Raw genomic sequence first — 20,388 nt, 5'->3', positions numbered from 1 at the left:
TGTAATTTACCTCTCTCTCTTTCTCTCCTTTTATTTCTCTTTGTGCAGATGAGCGGGACAGGGTGCAGAAGAAAACCTTCACAAAATGGGTCAACAAACATCTCATCAAGGTATGTATCACTAACTTTTACTGCTGGGATTGCTCAGCTGGGATTTCCAGGTTATTTTTGAATGAATGGTAATAGTTCTGAGAAAAGATCTTCAATAGAAATCACACTATAAATTGTAACAACTTACATCAATCACGTTTCAATGGTTGTTTGTGTACTGTGTATGAAATCAGTGCTCCGCACTCTGACCTCGTGTACCATCCCAGACAACATTTATTTGATAATCAATGAAGTGAGCAGTCTCGGGTCATAAAGCAGCTGGACTGTACATCTTCAGTCCAGCGGGAGCAGAGTAATAGCTTCAGAAAAAGCTCCTCTAGATGTTCCGCCTGATTTACTCCTTCTGAAATTGTCCTGCAGCTCTTCATCTCGTTCTCACGTTTCCTGTCTTCTGGCATAAAACTAACAATATATATTTTTTCCACTAAGACTTCCTGCTGGTCCCATTCTTCTCCATCCTTTTATCTGAGCTGTCAGTGCTGTTGCATCAGGCTGGTGTGTAATGATCAGCGTTAATGTGACTGTGTGCGAGCGGCACTGCTCCATCGATGGATGAGCATCTGTCTGCATCATTTAGCCCCTGTTTTATCACCGTTAGCGGCTCTGAAACTACAGCTTGTTAAATGCCTTCCCTCCCTAATGTTTAACAGAGAAAACACAGTTGAGAATGAACTGAACAAGAGTCCTAAATGAATATTTGAATGCGGTTGTGTATTTACAAATGCTTAGAGGAAGGCAGATATTTAATTATTTATGGCTAAGTTTTTGAATATGTTTGTTGATTTTTAGGACATTAGAAAAGAAACATCCCATTTTAATAAATCTGAATGAGCAGCTGTGAGAGCCAACATTCATGTAAATGATATTCACTGTTCTTCTTTCACAATGCACAAACCAAGGTGCCATAACACCCTGGAGACTAAATCCTCCATGACTGGATGCCTGGAGACTTTCAGTCATGCTCAAATATGAAATTAAGCTGAACGTAAAACATTTGTCGCTTAAATAAATAAATAAATAAATATATATACATATACATATATATATATATATATATATATATATATATATATATATATATATATATATATATATATATATATATATATATATATATATATATATATATATATATATATATATATATATATATATATATATATATATATTTATTTATTTTTTTTTTATTTAGTGTGTATATATATGTCTTTCTATAGGCCACAAACAGCTGCCCGTTCTGTCTGCATAGCATCACATCAGCGTTCAGTCACACGGTTTCTGTCACATCCATAAAGTACAGTGTGTACGCCATGTGTCACACAGGCCGTAAGGAGAATGCAGAGCATTTCTGTCACATGACCCGGGCAGGGAAACGTCTGTCTGACCCCATAACTCTGGAGCAACTGTCGTCAGAGCTGCCCAGCCTGAAAATGTGACTCTGTATCAGCTGGCGCTGCCAGGCCAACGCCGACTGTGAATGTAGGTCAGAGATGAAGAGACAGAGCGGCCGCGAGAGATGTTAATGATTTTTTTTTTTCTTCTCTTTTTGAGAGCTCGAAATTCAGCTTATATTTTCTAATGGGAGGTCACGTCATCTGTGCAGTCATACAAGTTTAAAGTGTTGTTCAAATGTTGAATTAATCAGTTATTAACGTCACAGAGTATTAAACTGCCAATGTGAATGAGCCGGTTTTAGTTGAGCGATGATCCGGTCTGTCACATTTTCTTGAATCTTATCGGTTCATTTTAATCAGTGATGGTGTCTGCACAACAGTTTTGGTTTCAAAATAAGCTGAAACTCTATGTCGGGCCTTTAGGCAGAATTGATAATGAGTTGCAGCATCTCTGTTCTCTGTGACAGGAAAAATTACATTTATTTAGGCTGTTTGTTGTTTTGTTATTATCTGTTTTCTAATTCAGCGGTCCCCAACCTTTTTTGCGCCACGGACCGGTTTGTGCCCGACAATATTTTCACGGACCGGCCTTTAAGGTGTCGCGGATAAATACAACAAAATAAAACTAGTACCGGTACCGAAAAAAAAGAAGATTTACTCATAACACACGTGAAAAGACCCAGGAAAATAGAGTTAACGAAAAAAAACCGATAACAAAATAACGCTAAAAACCCTTAAAACCATACATTTCACACGCGAGTCTCACCCTCGCGGCCCGGTACCAAATGAGTCACATACTGGTCCGTGGCCCGGGGGTTGGGGACCACTGTTCTAATTGATCAAAACACATAATGACCGATTAATCAGTTGAAATGTGTATTTTTGTATGCTTGCACAGTGCGAGCCATTACATTGGACAGTTTATTTTGAGTTGTATTAGTAAAGTGAGTTCTGACTTATTGTTTTGGTGAATTTTGTTCAATCAAAACTTACCCATAAGGACGTAAGACCTAAGAAAATGTATTGGAAACAATGCTGTGCGCTTGAATAGACAGAAGTGTGAAATAGTTGCGTGCTTTGCGTCATATATCGACTCTCAGCCAGCACTGTTAAACCTACAAACCTCCGCCCTGTCAGCTGGGAGAAATGCAGAGAAAACAAGGCTGAGCGAGACAAAAGATGAAGAACGGAAGGCAGAATCAAAACTAAACTCTGGAGATAAAAACAAAGAGCCTGTTAAAGAAAAGATAAAGGGACGTTAGGTAGCATAATGGCTCTTCACTTCCTGTTTGTTGTTGATGTCTGTGTATGTGCGCCAAGTCTGGTTTATTTCTGGCTGCTGAGGTGTGCTCAGGTATTCTGGTGTATACAGTGCACACAGGGGCCAATGTAAACACTGTCCTCCAGGCTACCTGCTGGCATGCAGTGACACACTTTGACCCAGCAGTTTGTTGACACAGTGAAGACAAATACGGCAGCTATGGATTAAGAAGTCATGCAGTCTGTCTCCTGTCCATGTTAAGGGAAACTTAAGTTTTAACATCAGAAAAAACTACCCAAGAAGCTGCTGTCGGAGGAAGTCTCATTTCATACTTCCAAAGATATAAAGAGGTTGGCTGAAACTGGTAATTGACTGGCACTTGGTGCTTTTCTATTCTTAATGTGCACTCAGAGTGGAAAAAAAGAGCTTTATTTTACAACTTTTAATTTACCAATCGTACACGTGTGTTTAGTTTCTTGCAGAAAAAACACTTAAGCATGCTGATTGGAGGAGCAGGGGTCAAACTACCAACCCTCTAACTCCTGAACTAGAGTACAAATTCTAGACACATGTTTTAGAAGAATGGATTAAAAAAACTGTTTATCTGTTACTAGGGTTGAAAGGTTGAGAAGAGGACTTGTGTAGTTTACTTAAAACGTAAAATATGAGGTCCTGAGGCGACAGATGTTGTGTTTCATGGACTCAAACATAGCAGCAAGCTTGTTTATGCTTCTCTCAAAAAAACTTTGGGCTCATCACTCATCGATTAGTGCAGTGTGTCGTCACCCACTCAAATCTCTGTCTGAGCTTGAAGAAAACACTGAAATGATCACGGACTGCGCCCAAGGCAAAGACTGAACTGCCACCTTATAGCACAGGTTATCCATTTCTGTGACCCTTGTGTGGCAACACACGGATTTTGTTTGTTTTGGCTGATCATGCAAGTCCTATCACATTAAACGGCATGTCAGTCCACGAAACACGTTTATAACTGGCATCAAATAATTTCCATCATCTATTCTGTTGTCTTACTATAGCTTTCAATCCAAATGTATCCAAATGTGACAAAATGCTGTTTGAACTGATAGGTCTTGTATTTTTGTCCAAAATCAGCGTGACCTACATTTGTGTTCACTGTGCCGGAAGCTCCAGGTGCTGTCAGGCAGCCTGGGGTATTTTAACATTGGCTCTGTATGACAGTATGCTTTAGTGCCAGAAGCATCTGCTGTCACTGCACATCAGGCACAGCTGGCTTAGGGAGCGGCGTCCCTTAAAACAGCTGATCAAAAGATCAATTTGGGTTTAAATTGCAGTTTTAAATTCAGTGACAGTGGCACAGCGCTGAGCTCTGTTGCATCTTATAGCAGCTAATTTCATTTTCAATGAGAAGTAATTCCAACAATGTGAATAGTTTTACATTTTAGCCCAAAAAGTCAGGCTGAATGTTCATTTTTTTTTATCCACTAATTGCTGAGACTTTGTTTTAAAATATTTTCTGAGCTCATACGGTCAACAGCACCTTCAATGACTCTGTGGAGCTGAACTCAAATAATGTCTTTGTTTCCCCTGACAAACAGAAGAACGAGGAACCGAATTTAAACTTTGTTAGCCAAGATTTGGTTCATGCACTGCTGTATTATAATATACAAAAGGCGGTTAAACTCAGTGTTAAGCTCAAAATAACAGTCCTTTCTGAGCAGAAGTCAATTTCAGATACAGATTTGTTGTAGTTATTTATGGTCTAAAAAGCTGCTGAAGAAGGTGAAGTTGTTGCAGTGTTGCTGCAGCAGCTAGCATGTCCATCTGAATTACTGAAAGTGACTGAAGGTATTAGGATGATGGTTTATTGGCAGTGACATGCAGAGCTTACAGTAAACTGAGGATGAGGGCTATGAACTGTGTGCCATGTTGAGCCTGTGACACACTCGGGCACTATTAGACAACAAACTGCACCTCATTTCCAGGCACTGGTGGATACACCATGTCTTCCTGTCATCTAATTAACACTCGTTACATCAGCGTGCCTCCGAAGCAGCTCGTGTCACCCTTCCACAGAGACGCGGAGGCAGCGAGAGGAGGGTGAGGAAGTGACACAGATGAGCGAGGGAGAGAAAAATAGACAGTGAAATGAGGTTTAGGAGAAGAGGTTATTGAGGACAAAGGGTGGAGTGCTGCTACTTCTGTGACTGCTGATTAAAACTGAAGCCCTCGGGGTATCTTATCTTTAACAAGAATGGGTGATAAGTTATGTAATGATACTCTGCATTAACTTAAAGGTGATGTTATTTATTTTAGATTATATCTTTATTATTTGTACCTGATTCGGTGAGTCTGCAGTCATGTTCCGGCAGCCTACTCTTGTGCCTGTCTTGCCCTCTTCTGGAAACACATGGCAGTGCATTTTCCAGGAATGCAGCAAACCCGAGTTCCTGCTGGTGCTGCGCGAAGCAGTAAAAATCCCTCTAATGCAGGTGGACGTTTGTCCTTGCTTACATAAGTGGGTCTGCATTTTTGAAGCACTTCGGTCGGCCTTTGCCGCCTGCCAGTTTTTCTCACTTTCCTCGCTCTTTCTGATGAAGAACGCTCGCACTGAAATGTTTTATTTACAAAAGAAAAGCTTTTGTTCTTGTTTGGCTGTGCCTTTTAAGAGTCTGTCTAGTGCCTGTATTTCAAACTGGAGATTTAGAAAGGAGGTCTATGCTGGGGAAACAACCTAGTTTTAGACATGGTTAGTTCATGTCAGGTTCACGTCTGCTCGCTAAATTCTAATGTGCAGGGCAGGATGCCGTAATTAATATTTCACAGGTGAGAGACAAAGTTGCCACTTGTCTGTCTTTTAGAAACAGAAGCATCAAAGCAAAAATATGTAGATTTCATTCCATGTTGACAGTAATTACACTGTAAATTGTTACATCATTACAAAGTTTATCAGTGGCAGATGGGACTGTAAGTAAAACACTTTTAACCAATTTAAGAGCTAATAAACTGTATATGAAAGATGGATGCCTCATGACATCACCTGTTAGTTGATGGGATCCGCATTTAAAGCTTCAGCATTAGCATATTAGCAATCACAATGTTTTTTAATGCTGCTTTTTAATGCCGTTCAGCTGGGCACTTTAACGTGGGTATCTGTGGGGATTTGAGGCTCTAGAGGAACTGGACACCTGTTTTTGTTTCCTGCATTGAATTTTTTTTCTGCCTCGGAGGTTTCAGCATGGTGCAGCTGTCGTATTAGTCTCTTTTTTCCTCTTTCCCGTAAAGCTTTGCTCACTCTTCGCTGCTTGATCTAGTTTTCCCTCTCTGCTGAGCCTCAAACAGTCTCCGTTTGTCTGTCCGTCCATCCGTCCCACTGAGTGTCCCACTTTCACACAAAACCGCCACTGATGCTGATCGCTCTGCTCGGCCCGCTCGCTGAGTCACTGTGTCAGTGACCGCCAGCAGTGACGACCCGCTGCCACCCTGGTTTATTTCAAGGCAACATCATGGCAACGGAGACAAGAGGGCACAGCTGGTGCTTCATCTCTGTTGGCCAGGCAACCGCTGTCACCAGGCCTGTCAGCTGTGGGGCAATCGGCCTGACAGATGTCAACAGAGGGATGACTGCAGTGTAAAATTAACTTTTATATTTTCTTTCTCCCTTTTCTTCCTCCTCCCTGTTCATTTCCTGTCTGTCCCTGCTCCCTCTCTCCTTCCTTTACATCCCTGCCTCTCTCTTAGGTGAGGAAGCACATCACAGACCTGTATGAGGACCTGAGAGATGGACACAACCTGATTTCCTTGCTGGAAGTCCTCTCTGGAGTCACCCTGGTAAGGGATTTTTATCTCTGACACACACATTCATCTCGTATCTCACTGCGATATTTTCCATCACGCACACGCTGTTGTTCCAATTCCAAGCATACAAATCCAGTGACTGTTATGTAAGCCGGTTTCACACATGACTTCTTGGGCAATTTTGGGACAATGATGTCGGGACATCGTCCTCAGTTTCCCTCCTGTTTTTGATGATGATGTAAGAATCTACGAGTCAGTCTCTGAATGGTCTAGTTGCAGACAGGTAGATTAATGTAAAGGGACTGCTGACTCAGGTCTGCAGGAGCACACGCACACAGGGGACAGTGTCACCTGACGACGTCACCTTCAGGACATCAGATCGGATTGAGGGAGACTGACAGCGCAACAGTCAGACATAATAAGTGTTTCATAGAGAAGAGGACAAACTGTGATGAGGCCATCACCATTTCCTCACTGTTGTAGAGTCTCACTGATTAGGGCTTTACCCACTGCCCTTTTTTTGAGCCTCAGAGCTGCTGTGGGGGCATTAAGTTGTATAATTTCCTAACTGCAACAAAATTAGCTTCAGCATAACTTTGGCATTTACCTGTAAAATTATTTCTTATAGAGAAAATTGGAAGCAGACGCAGGTCTTACTTTCCCCCCTCACACTTTCCAAGGCCTCGCCCAATAAACACAACAGCAAGAGAGAGCTGTTCCTGTACCTGTAGAGCAAGATGTAACACAGAAGGAGGATACTGTCCATAGCTTCTTTGCTAGCCCTAATTTAATAATAAAAATCTGTTAGAGGTGTAAAAAGAGGCTAAAGTTAGCAGCGATGAGGTGAACTGAAGCATAATAATCACTTCTGTGATAGAGAGGGATGTTCAACAAGTAGGCTATCCAAATCAACTACATATGAAACAAATATTCAATACTAGACTATTTGTATGCAGGCTTAGCTGTGATGGAATTAGATATTAAAATTCCTGTTTTTCCATATCCAGACATTTCTGCCCGTGTGCATTTACAGGTGAACTTTCCAGGATGAAGTGCACTGCTTTTTTGCTTGTTTCATCTCTTAACCTTTGGTGTAGAGAGAGCTTAGTTGTTGCATCACACCAAACCACAGCTGTCACTGTGTCCTGGCGTCCGTGTCAAACCACCAGAGGTTAACACGACGGTTTCACGTGGTGTGCTGCAACTATTTGAGGTTCATGCATGAATGTGTAAAGAGTCATTGACTAAACAGTCCTACCACAGAGTTTGTTTTGTAGGCTTCAGTAGATGGACGTGGGCCTGTCAGCAGACGGATGTGCCCAGCTGATTTGAATTGTCTGTTTATGCTGAGTGATCCTTTTGAGCCATTTATATTCTTTCCTTAATTTACAGCTACTGAGCTTTTATGTTTCATCCTCATTCTGTTCTGTTATTCAGCCGTTCTCATCCTGCATCTCTTCTTCCTCTGTTTTTTTTTTTTTTCCCCTTTCCTCTTCTTGTGCATTTCCACCCTTCTGTTACCATAGCAACAGAAGAGCGGCCCTCCATTGAAAAGGGCATACGCCTCGCGGGCCCCCCCTCTCATCTCGCTCGGAGGGGAGGATGAGGAGGAGGAAGGAGCTCAGGGAGTATGTTCGAACTCGAAGCCCTCTGCACCTCCACCCGCCACCGCTCACACTCTCACTCCTGACCTTTGACCCCTTCAGCTTCATCCTCTGCTCCCATAGGCGGAGCTGCGAGGCCGCATGAGAGTGCTGTGCCACTGACTTTTGACCTACAAAACTGTACATGGCACGAGTCAGTGCTGCATTACTGTGTCACTACAGGGCGTCGCCGTTTCTGTTGGGTGATAGCATCGATACTCCTAGTTAAATTTTCCACTTTCTTCTCTTTGACTGTTAGATTGATAAATATATAAATAAATATAAAACGAAATATCATAAACTTTCAAAAACAGCGTTATTAAAGTGTGTTTTCACTCAACAGATAGCTGCTATTTTGCATGTCACAGCAAAATGTAGCGTATGCGGAAGTGCCTGTACCTGCATTGTTTCTAATGGCCAGCAGGTGGCGGCGACTGTGATAGCAAAAAGAAGTCAGATTCTGTTGAAGTCTATGGGAAGGTTAGCCTACTTCTCATTGGATTTATGGGCACTGTAAACAATTTCCTGGTTAGTTTATGATGTCAGTCGATTGTTTTAAATCTTAGGGAAGACAAGATGATGATCATTTTCTAAATTATGGTCCGACTGAGAGTAAAATAGAAGATAAAAAGGAGTATGGTGCAGCGCGTGGTTGCCTCATGGTTAAGAACTCATTTTTGTAAGAAGTTTCTCTGTGAGATCCACACTGCATATGATACCTAGTTTTAAAAAAAAACTGCATCCATCTTTTATGTATAGTCTGTGATATGACACAAATATTTCTTACTTCTATTTAATTTATAAAGCAAATCTGTTTCCTTTGAAGAGTAAAGATGAAAATGATCAAAACTGAGTCCAGGAACTCAAATGTTACACAAATTGTGAATAATTATAAAACTAATTAAAAGTATTTCTTTCTCATTGGGCAAATGGTGTTAAATTCTGGGCGCATTATAAATTTTCCATTAGCAGTTGATTTATTTTAATTCCAGTTTTCCTCGTGATGTCTTTGTACTGGCCAGTAAATAAGCACATCCCTGTTTAATCCTGATTGAATTTTACATACATTAGAAATGTAGCTTTGTACAGGTGGAAAAAAGGTAAAATGTAAGATTTATTATATGTCAGTTAAATAATACAAACACAGTAATGAATAAAGTGGAAAAAACTCTCCTCTCCTTTCAGTCTGTAATGATTAATCCTGAGTGAACCTTCTCTTTACCAGCACGGTGTGAACCATATCTGCATCCCGCACTTTACTCGTCTACTCCTTACAGCCAAAGTGTGTGTGTGTGATTGTGTGTGTGATTTTCTGTCTTTCTTTCTCTTAAACTCAGTCTTTTCTCCATCTGAACTTCAACTTGGATGTTTGTTTGTGAAAATCTGTTTACGATTAAAGAAAAGACGGTCTGATGTGAAGTCTGCATTTTTCATGCTAAACCAGCATGGTTTGAGCCTCCACAACGTTGGCATGTCTTTAACGGCTCCTGTTGAAGACAGCGCCCTCCAGAGGATCATTTCACGTCAATAAAACTGCTCTGTGTTTTGACCTCACTGCACTGTTGATTGAGATCGGCTTTATTTGCACTCACTGCTGCCTCCTTTGTGTTTTCTCTGTCTTGAAAAACACTGAATTTAATTTCCTGTTTCACCATCTTTACGATTCTTATCTCTGCTCTCTTGTTGCAGCCCAGAGAAAAGGGCCGAATGAGATTTCATCGACTACAGAATGTCCAAATAGCGCTGGACTTCCTCAAACAGAGACAGGTAAGCTCACATGTGGACACACACAGCATTTGTCTTCATCACCCTTCTGAATGATAAATATTTTTATTATTGGCTTGATAACCCTTTTATAAAACAGTACTGTCCTTAATTTGAGCACATGAGTTAATTCATTTCTATATAACAGCTGATCAGGGGAAAAAAGTAGTGTTCGATTCCAGGAAGAGACACAAGTCTTCTTTTAGGGTTAGCGGCTGAAAGTAGCTTCAGATATGCTTCAAATTGTCTCTTTTTTTGCAAAACTTAACATCAGTACATTCTACATACTAGTATATTCTCGCAGCACGACAGCTATCTTAAACCACTGGAAGGTTATTTTGAATTTTGAATAATTGTTTTTCCCTCACAAGTTTTTCTTCCGCTATTTATGCACAAATTTCGTCACGTTGCATCTTCATTAGCAGCTCAGAGAAACGGCACAGTGACAGACTCATCCCACGAGAGTACTGAACAAATGTCCATGCTAACTCTCAGTACATGAAAAATATGCAATTATCTTTGCTTTCACTGAGATAATGATTCAAAAGATCATTTCCCCACCCCACAGCTGACACGATCATGAATCTCCACTGTGCTCATGTGTCTACGTAGCAACATGGTTAGCTAATGTGTTACACATTAAGCTCTCAGGGGACACAAGTGGGATAGCTGCTGGTTTTAATGTCCCTTTTAATGCCATATATTTCAATAATAATGTATACCAAGGTAAAACTTCACCTTTGAACAGTGAAGTTCAAAGGTGTTTTAATGTATGTGGCAGCGCAGGCTTGAAGTAAAAATGGTTAACCTGCAGTGCCATATCTCCTCCTCGTGCTGTCTTATCACACAGCATCATCTTTTTTTATCTGCTCCTCTCTGCTTTCATCTCTTCCATTGTTTCCTTCCTCCCTCTCTTGCTGCCTCAAATTAATCTCTCACTGTTTTGCTGCCAAACTGCAGCTCTTCCTCCTCCTTATCTGAACAGTCCCCATCTTTCTTAAACCGCCTCCCTTGTCTCCATCTCATTCCCCAGAGAGAGGAGGACTGACCTTTTCTTCTTAGTTTCATCGCAGGTCTAATTATGCAGACCGGATAGCTGAGCTTAGGCGGAGCTACATGATTTAATAAGATCTCAGAGAGCTTTGTACAATTAATGAGCATGATAGGTGAAGGGGAGACTGTTCTTAATACTTGCAAGGAAAAAAGAATAAGCTATGTTTTCTCTTGTCTTGAATCCAGTCAGGTGCCTTTGTGTCAGAAACAAATACTCTGGTCTGTTTTCTAGGTCAAACTTGTGAATATCAGGAACGATGACATCACTGATGGGAACCCCAAACTGACATTAGGACTCATCTGGACCATCATCCTTCACTTCCAGGTCTGTGTCCTTCACTTGGCATCTTTGTTTCTGGCGCTCTGTGTTCTCCTCTGATTTGTAGCCGATGTGGTCAAACCAGCATCTGCAAAGTCCTTAAAGTCAGCATTAGAGGGACGTAATGGGCAGGAAGGCTTTAGAATGATGTAATACCACTAATTAATTACATAATAACCAAGTTATGGTTTGCATCATTACTGCTAACTGGGGTTTAAATGGATTGGTCCAAATATCGGCATTACTCTGAGTCAGGATTAGAGTTTTATTGCTGCCATGTTGAGCTTGGCTGGACATTTGCATCCTGGCAAACTGGTTTGTAGTTATGAAACTGAAGAATTGTTTGAGTGGTTAAAACAAAGTGTGTTTGTGTGTGTATTCATGGTCTGCTGTGGAATCTGATCAAGATGCATTCTGGGTATTAACTGCATTCTAGTTTTCTTTAGTGCCTCAGTAATCATCGAGCAGATTCATATACATTATATTGTTTTGCCCCAATCTGAACAAGGCCAGGTGCACTAAGGCTTATGTGTGACTTATGTATAACTGATGTTATTGCCCTAAGTATATGTAAGCTCTGAGCCGGGCCTTGCCCGAGTGCTTCATCTTAAACCCAACATAAGGATTTACTTTGGAGCACACAAAGCAACATGTTAAGGTTCCATCAGGGCCCTTATCCTTTGCTATCTGTAATATTATGTCAAAGGTAGCTTCAAAGTTAGACCACGAGTCACTGTGTGAGAAGAAGCAATAAATAAATTGCAGTGTGTGCCCTTTTCTCTGGTGTTGGATCAGGAGTTGATGTTATTAGCTAATGATATATTTAGTTTTAGGGGTTTGTTCAAATCACAGATGTTTTACACTGAAGCAGTTTTGGCTAAGATTGCTAGACATTCTTTGCATTGCTATCAAAAACATTCAAAGTGAATATAAATGTCTAAAGTTTGGACCGCAGAGCTCAACAGTGTGCAACTCGTGACTGAATGTTGTCTCAAGGACAGCTTGTTTAGTCTAGACAGCCGGCTCTTGGGATCCTGACGTAGAATCATGTCCACCAAATGTTTCTGCACCAGTTTTGCCTGCAGACAGCGTTGTTCTCTATTAAATCATTACTGTGGGTTGCCTTGTACCGCTGGGCCCGAGTCATGCGTGACAACAAAGCTAGAAACCAAAGCAAGACTTTTGAAATCGATCAAAACTTTTTCCGTGTCCCTGTTTCTTATTTTCATGGCGTGGACTCAACTCTTTGCTTTTGTCATATTCAGTACTGGACAGAAAGGAGAAGCTGCAGTTGTCTCAGTCGGCCACTAGGTTGTGCTGTAATATGACCCTCAGCAGGGTGACATTGCCAGCTGGTTGCCATAGAAACAGCAATGCACGACACCCCTGCATGACTCAGCAAGACATCGATGAGTTTGGTAAAGAGATGAAGGGTGAAAGAGTGCTGGAGGACAGGACGGGGATGTGAAGCGGACTGCAGGAGCTCCGGACGGAAGAAATGAACGAGTGCTAAAAATGAATCAGTGGGAAGGAGGGAATTGGCTCACAGCAGCAGATAGTTTGAGTTTCAGGAGTTCAGCGAGTTCACTAGATGAGGACAGTTTTTAGAGCTGGTGTGGGAAACTCCAGTCACATGGCTCTGCTGCTGGACTCGGACTAGCTGGACTTGATTTAGTGCTTGTCAAATAAACAAAGTGTTACCACAAGGCCCTAGAAATTTCAAGGTTACCAATATTATAAAAACTATCCTAACAAAAGGAGACATGGGACGAAATGGATGCACATTAAAATGTTTTGCTTTGCGTAATTTTTTGTCTTCATAGAGCTGTTTTGGGGGGATTTTTTTTTTTTTTTTTTAGATTTTAGACAGTTTCTTTTCCTACTGTTGGCTCTATGTGATGTCACTGAGAGCAGGTATAACACGGTCATTTTAGGCATGCAGTTCTAGATGTAAGCATAGAAGCCCCACCCACTTGCTGCTCAAACCTTCTGTTTGTGAGGAGCAGCCAATCGGAAGAAGTAGCCTTAAAGGGGGGGGGGGGGGGGGGGCTAATGCTCTTTGTTTCAGATGCAGGATGAACGGAGTGCTTGGAAGTAGCCTTAAAGGGGGAGGAGCTAATGCTTGATGCAGGATGAACTGAGTGCTTGCATCAAAACCCAATATGAGAAATGAAATCTGTGAGCCATGCAAAGCAACTTAATAGAGCTTAAGACAGAAAACAAAGAGCTGATATTAATTCTGCTTATGAATATCAGAATTTTGGAGGGGGGAAAATAAGCTCAACTCTGCCCTGAAGCTTCTTGCGTGGCCAGAGTGCACTATCAGGAGCATATCCCACGAAACAGCATTTACTGTAGAGGAGTGTTAATCATGGCAGCTGTTAAACAGTGACAGAGTAGGTAGGAGGTTTAGCCTAATGTTGCTCAGTCCTTAGGCTCAATTAAAGCCAAGAAATCAGATCATAATGTACAACAGTTACAAAAAATATCTTCATGCAATGATTGAGATGGTTTTTTAATGAGCCACTCATCATAACAACATGAAAACAGAAAATGAAAGAAGTGTGGTCCACAGAAGGGAAATGTGTAACGTTTACATTATTTCCACTGGTCGTTTTGGACTGATGATGATTATAATGAAGATGAAGAAGTCGTTTTTGGAAAGAAGCCCTGCAGGTCTTTGAGACCAGGACGTGTGCAAATGAGTGACTCAGCACATCGGCTAATTATAGGAACTCTCACCGGGCTATCATTTTAGCAATTAGCAATTTAAGTTACTTTACTAGCACATACAAGATACAAATGAGCCTCAGTCTGTTTTATCTCAGAAAACCTCAACTGTCCAGCTTTAGACACATCTTCTCAGTGTTTATACGCTAATGTGTGGCTTCCTTTTTGTTCTCTTGAATGTCCAGATGAGGACTTTGTTAGTCCTTCTTCTCTGAGATGGGGATAAAAGTTTTTTTTTTAACTTGTTTTCTCATATCTGTTGTACTGGGATTGTAGAAACATCCAAAAACACCTCTTAAACAATTATCAACAGAAAATGATCCTAAAACTAATTATTAGAATTTCTGATTTGCACTAGTGAGTCTTGGTTGTAGTTACCCTGCCAGACCACTAGATGTCACAGTTAAGCTCCGTATTGCAGATGGTTGTGTTTGTTATGGATCCTCCTCCAGCTGCACTGTGTCTGGCTGTGATTGGCCAAAGCAGCTTTGTGTGACTGCCAGTGAGTTCATTTTCAAGAAATTTTTAGTTTCAGTGCCCTGCTACAAGACAGGTGAGCAAGCGGGCTCAGTTTGTTGTGTCTTCAGAGGTAGTCATGGTTTTATTGAACAGGTTGATCACCATTTGTGTCGGATAAATCTGACGGCCGTGTGAGCTGCAGTTTAATTCTCTAAAGTAAAAAATGATCTTCTGTTGGTTTAAAAGGGCTTGCATAGCTCCTGGCTTGACCCATCTATTTACATTATTCTGATTATTATTCTGATTGTTCTGTGCAATCATAATAATAATACACAAGCTGACATTTAGAGTTTCAGAATACCAAAGAAAGGGATTTGGGCAAAATCGTCAACACAAAAATCTCTTTGTCTCTTTAGCTGTGCTTTGCAGCATAATGTGGCAACAGCTGGTCACGAGTCTTCCAGTATTTTATAAACATTTATCATTAAGGGTCAACATCTTAAAACATCTTCAAATCTCTGTTTAAGAGGGCGTCATCGTCTAAAGAGCTGCTAAATATATTATTAGAGCTTCTGAGATTTGTATGTAAAGCTGGGTTCAGCAGGCAACGCTTGCGGCCTGAGATTTCCAGGGCTCACGATGGCATGTCGCCACCACGAAGGGATGAAAGCCTCTGGGACTTGATTAGTGCTTTCCTCCTATTGGTTCATGAATTTTCCATGTGCGTTTGTGTGTTCGCTTATGCTTGTGGTTAATGAGTGAAGATGGATTACCGCTGGCCTCACCGCCACTCGGGAGTATTGCATTTTTGGAGGTCTCCATCCATATGTGTCTCTGTGAAAGCATTCACCATAGATCAGGCGAATGTTGTGTGTTCAGACGTCTGCAGTGTTGGTGCCAGTGACTGATGAATCTTTCTCCTGCAGAGTTATTGCCATGCTGTACTGTACAGAATCACGTGCATAAGCGGTTTTATTCAACTTATGTGGAGAGATGGTGGGTGGAAGTGGCCTATAGAGGCTTAAAAACTGTAGGTGGGGAGGAGGGGGGGATAAATGTGTGCGTTTGAATTAGAGCGATTGATGACTGTTTTGAGTTGGAAATATGGATCCGATTTCAGTGGAATTTTATATTGAGGGCTAACGCTGAGTATTTTCTGTCAGTTAGAAAATAAGATGCATATCGAAATTTCCCAAAACTCCAAAAATACATCTGATAATCAAAGAGATTAAAGCTGTTGCAGTCTGTGTGTGCACGTTTTTCGTTGCTGAAACAATCATTTGTGTCAAAGCATTAACTGTTTATGGGTTTTAACAGCCAGATTGAAAAGGAGGATTTTCCAGCAAATCCACTGGATTAACTGCCCTTTAAATCCAGGTACTTCATCACTTTAATGCAAAAATGCTGCAGCTTCCATATGGCTGTAATTGTGCACAGACTGACCTGATACAGCTATTGATATTGAAGGCTTTGCTCGGTCTGAATTGTGCAGAAGTATCTCTGTTATCAGTCTGTGCCTCCATTTCACTCCCCTCTTGGATTTTGCTTCCTCCCTGCATCCTTATCGTTCTCTCTTTTTTAGCTCTCCCCTGATTCCTTTAAATTTCTCTCCTCACTCCTTCCCTCTTCCCCTTCTATGACATTTTTCCCACACCATTCATAACCTGTAGCTTCACAGGCAGGTGGAGATTGAAGGGAATAGATGGAGAGAGAGAAATTGAAATGCTTACCAGCTCCTCATTTATTATCACAGATGCGACGGTCTGATTCCGATTTGATTTCTCTCCTGTCTGCCTGGATGGCTGTTTTTTGTCTCTGTCCCTGTTGCAGCCTGTCATTCAGGAAAGCTTTTGGGTCAAGTGTGTGTGTGTCTGTGTGTGTGTGTTTGTAGCATGGAAAGCTGCTCACTAACAGCCAAGAGAGAGAGCTAGAGAGAGAGAGAGAGTGACGGGAGTAACGAGGAAGCGGATAGGAGGAGGAGGAGAGCCAAGGAGGGAGGGGTGGACTGTGAGAGTGAGAGATCGCGCAGAAGAGAGTGTGAAGCTGCAGCAGCCGGGAGATAAAAGCTTTTCTCTCCCTCTGTCGGTGTCTGCCAGCGAAGGATAAAGCGGAGGAGCAGAGGCAGTCGAGGGAGAGACCGATCCAGGCTGCCTGCTGTCACTGGAGCTCCCGGCTTCCCCTGATCAGCAGGCCTCAGACCACAAATACACAGCAGGACAAGACACACTCGTGGACACGTATGCAGAAAGAGCTCACACAGCTGACCGGGGGGACCGCCCAACCTGGCGGGCACTAAACATACATTCGTACTCCCTTTTGGACAGTTGCTCCACGGTATCAATCGGATCAGTCCAGCCATGCTTGTCTGAGGGAGCCACAGTTTCATTTTAACTGGAGACGCCCTGTGTTTCTTTTTTTTCCTCTCCCCTCTTGTCGGTCTTTTAAGGGGACATGGGCTGCGTACTCTTTTGTCCTAACCTCTGGCGCTGTGCTGTGTGATGTTTGGGACTGCCCTTTACTGGATGCTATATCCCTCTGGCTCTCTTCCAGGTGCAGTACACATCTGCACATGAACTAGGTCCGCTACTAGATCTTGATCTTTGCAAGACCTCACCTAAGCCGACAGAGGACCCACGTCTTCTTCAGCCTCAGAGTGCAAGCTCCACTTCCCACACCACATGCCTAAATTCTAATTAGACCTGGTGGATGTGAGAAGCTATTAAAAGGAGAAAAAGGCACCCGAGAGGAGAAACAGTGAGAGGCTTTTTAGTTTTTTAGGGTAAGACCTGATCTAAATACCCCCAACCATTACTCCTGCAAAGTGTGGATGGTGTCAGGCTGTTGCATCGTCGCACTGCACCACCTGATGAAGGGGACGCTTGGCAGACTGACAGCAGGACACAGCAGCATGATTGGATAGTACTGAAGCACAAGTCAACTTTGATCCTCGGGGAATCTAACATCAATTGGGGACAGTCTGTGCCCAGGTATTCAAAGCAGAGATAGACACGATGCTGAGCTGTCTGGGGAGCTCAAGGTGGAGTCTGCCTGTATTTGTCTGCTTCCAGATTTAGACAGATGCTCTGCTGAGGCTAACAGCTGCATTTACATTGGTCACCCCAGATAATCACTAGAAAAACTGTCAACTTTCCTGCCAATCCTGTCAGTAGGAGAAATTAATGCCAGCAGTTTTGAATCCTGACATATTGACAGCAGCAGCTCGAGGTGTGGATGTTGAACAGACACATGGCAGAAGGATTGACACATCATGTGAGAAACCAGCTCATTGAACAGCGTAAGTCGTGGGAGGATGACGAGAAGCATCGAGGCGGAAGCTGATGCTCTGATTTGAGTATTTAGGAAGCTGTCAGTGTATTGGCTGATTCTTCCTGCAATCTGCAGTGGCATTGGCTGACTACACACTCTGTCCGCCACAACCAGTCTGGACAGTGCGCTGCCTCGACAGAATGAGACTCTGAGCGTGCCATTACTACGAGGGATATCGACAGCATCACCATTAATACTGCTTCCGCTAGGAGCAAATTGACGGGATTCCCACTGATCTTACTTCTCTTATCTTGCACTGTATCAACATTACCAGGGAAGGAGAGGGCATCATTAATTCATGAGCTCAGATAGATACTAGAGCTCCTGGATAACACCAGCACCTGTACCTGACATTAAATCTGTTTTTGGGTTGTTGATGATGGAAGTATCGCGGTGAAACTGAAGCTGACGAAAGTGTTTTTCCTCACATCATCTCTTATATTTCGAATCACAACACTGAACTGAGAAGTGAGATGAGACCCAGAAATTCTGCCATTCTTTTGCTTGTCACCTGCAGGTGCATACAGTGTGTGTGAGACCTCTGGATTATCACTAATGGGCTGAGCAGCACTGGACTGTACTATATTTTTCTCTCTCCAGCAACTCATCATCCTGCCTGACAGCTTCCCTTACACCAGGTTATAGCTCACCTGCCAGAGGACCCGTGATAAATCAGACATCTGACCCAAACTGAATTTATTTTCCTCTCTCGTGTGGCTCTGCTGACACAACTGTGTCCTCATGTCCTTGACTCCGACCACAAGTCTTTTCAGATTGAGAAAACAGGAAGAGTAAACCTGTGTTCTTAGAGAGTGAGTGTCTGGCGACTACACTACCCGAGTCTGAGTCAGGACAGGCAGAGGAAAGATAAAGGACGCCGAGGTCCTTTGACACAACAGCCTGCCACGTGATTGGACCAATAACTGCCTGAGGAAAAGACTGACTTTTTCTCTTCTTCCACCTTTATTTTCAACGGGTTAAATTTAAGACAGTGCCACAGAAAATGGAGCAAAGCCTCCTCGTCTTAACTTGAAACTACCCTCATAGGTCAGATTAACGAGCGAGCCTTACAGTTCCTCTTTTTGTAAACAAGTGGAATAAACCTAAATGAGCATCACTTTAGGTCTTATAAAATAACTGCCTTTCTTTTTTTTTTCTACGCTCTTCTTCATCGACATTGAAGTCATGGGGAACTCCATGGGCTGTGTTCGGCCTCCTCGGGAGGGAGAGCTTGGTGGAGCCCCCCCACTTTCACCAAAGAAGCGTCTGCGTTTCAGACGTAAGCACAAGGGCAAGAAGACCAGGAAAGGCGAGGCAGAGCTAGAGGACAGTGAGCGGCAGAGAAGCCTCGAGCCTGATGAAAAAGAGGAGGAGGAGGAGGAAGACGAGGAGGAAAAAGCTGCTGTCAGAGAAACATTTGGTTCAGATTTTAACAGCAGAGCTAGGACTCAAATACCAGTGCCTGATACACATTATTCCAAAACGAATCCCCACAGCAATACTCTTTCCCCCGGCTCTGTGAGCACCAGCGCTGGGGGGCTTTTGGGCAACATATTACTTGAAGGGACCCCCAAACCCAGCCCAGCCTGGAAAGGGGTCTTCTGCTTTCCAGGGGAGGAAGACACCGTCAGTGCAATCATAGATGTCTCCAGTATCCCGAGCCAAACCACCACTACCACCCCAGTCAACACAGCCCCAGCTCTGGGGAGCACCACTCCGGGCGGAGGGAGGGTCTATCGTGTTAGGGAGAAAGTCCAAGGGGTCCTGGAGAAGCCTTGGATACTCCGGCAGAAGAAGGAGAAAAAAGACAAGGGCAGGAGAGAGGATAAAAATGAAAGGGAGCATGGAGGGGAAAAAGGTGGAGGAGAAGGGGCTGTACAGGTGGTGAAGACGCCTTCAGACAGGGACAGAAAAGGTGTGGTCCACATCAAGGAGGTGGACGGTAAACTCTGTGTGGTGAGGACGGTGTACCCCAGTGACTATGGCTCTCCAGTGTGGAGGGGTGAAAGTGATGGAGAGGTGGAGGTCCACAAAGAGTCTCCAACACCATCTCCAGTTACAGAGAATATTCTCAAAGTCCAACTGTCTGAGCAGGACAAAAGCAGAACCAAAATATCTGCAGGGGATTTCCCCACGTCCTCAAGCTACTTGCAGATTCAGGAGACGTCGGCTGTCAAAGGATTTCGATTGGACTCTCCAGCGTGGGCACAAGAGAGGGCGTCTCTTTTGGAGTCAGGCTATGCCAGCGACCTGCCGCTGACCTCTCCGGAAACAGCGGGCACCACTCCCAGTCAGACAGACTGGGGAGGGCTGACCAGCAGCTCGTCCGAGAGGCTGGACTCCATGATTGAGAGCCCGCTGTCCCTACAGCATCAGGCAACTAGGAAATGCCTGCCACAGGTTTGTGTCCTGACCACAATCCAAATCCTCAAGCCAAGAAAAACAAAGATCCGAGACAGCTAGTGTGAACAAGAGTTTCATACATGTGCAAATACCATCCTTGGTAGTGCAGGGTTTCAGGAAGGCAGGATGACTGATCCAAAGGTGCAAA

The 20,388-nt window shown here is 43.0% G+C and overlaps 1 protein-coding gene across 10 annotated transcripts in view; it reads left to right on the top strand.

Moving 5' to 3' along the window:
- The window catches only part of macf1a (microtubule actin crosslinking factor 1a), a 231,165-nt gene that overhangs the window by 97,127 nt on the left and 113,650 nt on the right, over positions 1-20,388 (top strand). For 5 of the 10 annotated variants that reach the window (XM_085263532.1, XM_085263530.1, XM_085263531.1 and 2 more), the window contains exon 1: positions 16,597-20,237. In XM_085263532.1, the coding sequence (XP_085119658.1) occupies positions 19,023-20,237 (1,215 nt within the window). In that variant the 5' untranslated portion in view covers positions 16,597-19,022. Of the gene's footprint in view, positions 1-48; positions 111-6,485; positions 6,576-8,068; positions 8,171-9,874; positions 9,953-11,234; positions 11,328-16,595; positions 20,238-20,388 lie in introns of those variants that run through there. The other 5 variants (XM_085263536.1, XM_085263533.1, XM_085263535.1 and 2 more) reach the window with 4 other exon arrangements.

This window comes from Mchenga conophoros, linkage group LG22 (genome assembly GCF_057382185.1).
Source record: "Mchenga conophoros isolate Kocher_MC1m ecotype Shallow Benthic linkage group LG22, M_conophoros_male_GT1.1, whole genome shotgun sequence".
In the NCBI taxonomy this organism is placed as follows: Eukaryota; Metazoa; Chordata; class Actinopteri; order Cichliformes; family Cichlidae; genus Mchenga; species Mchenga conophoros.
This window is presented reverse-complemented; position numbering and strand designations above follow the sequence as displayed.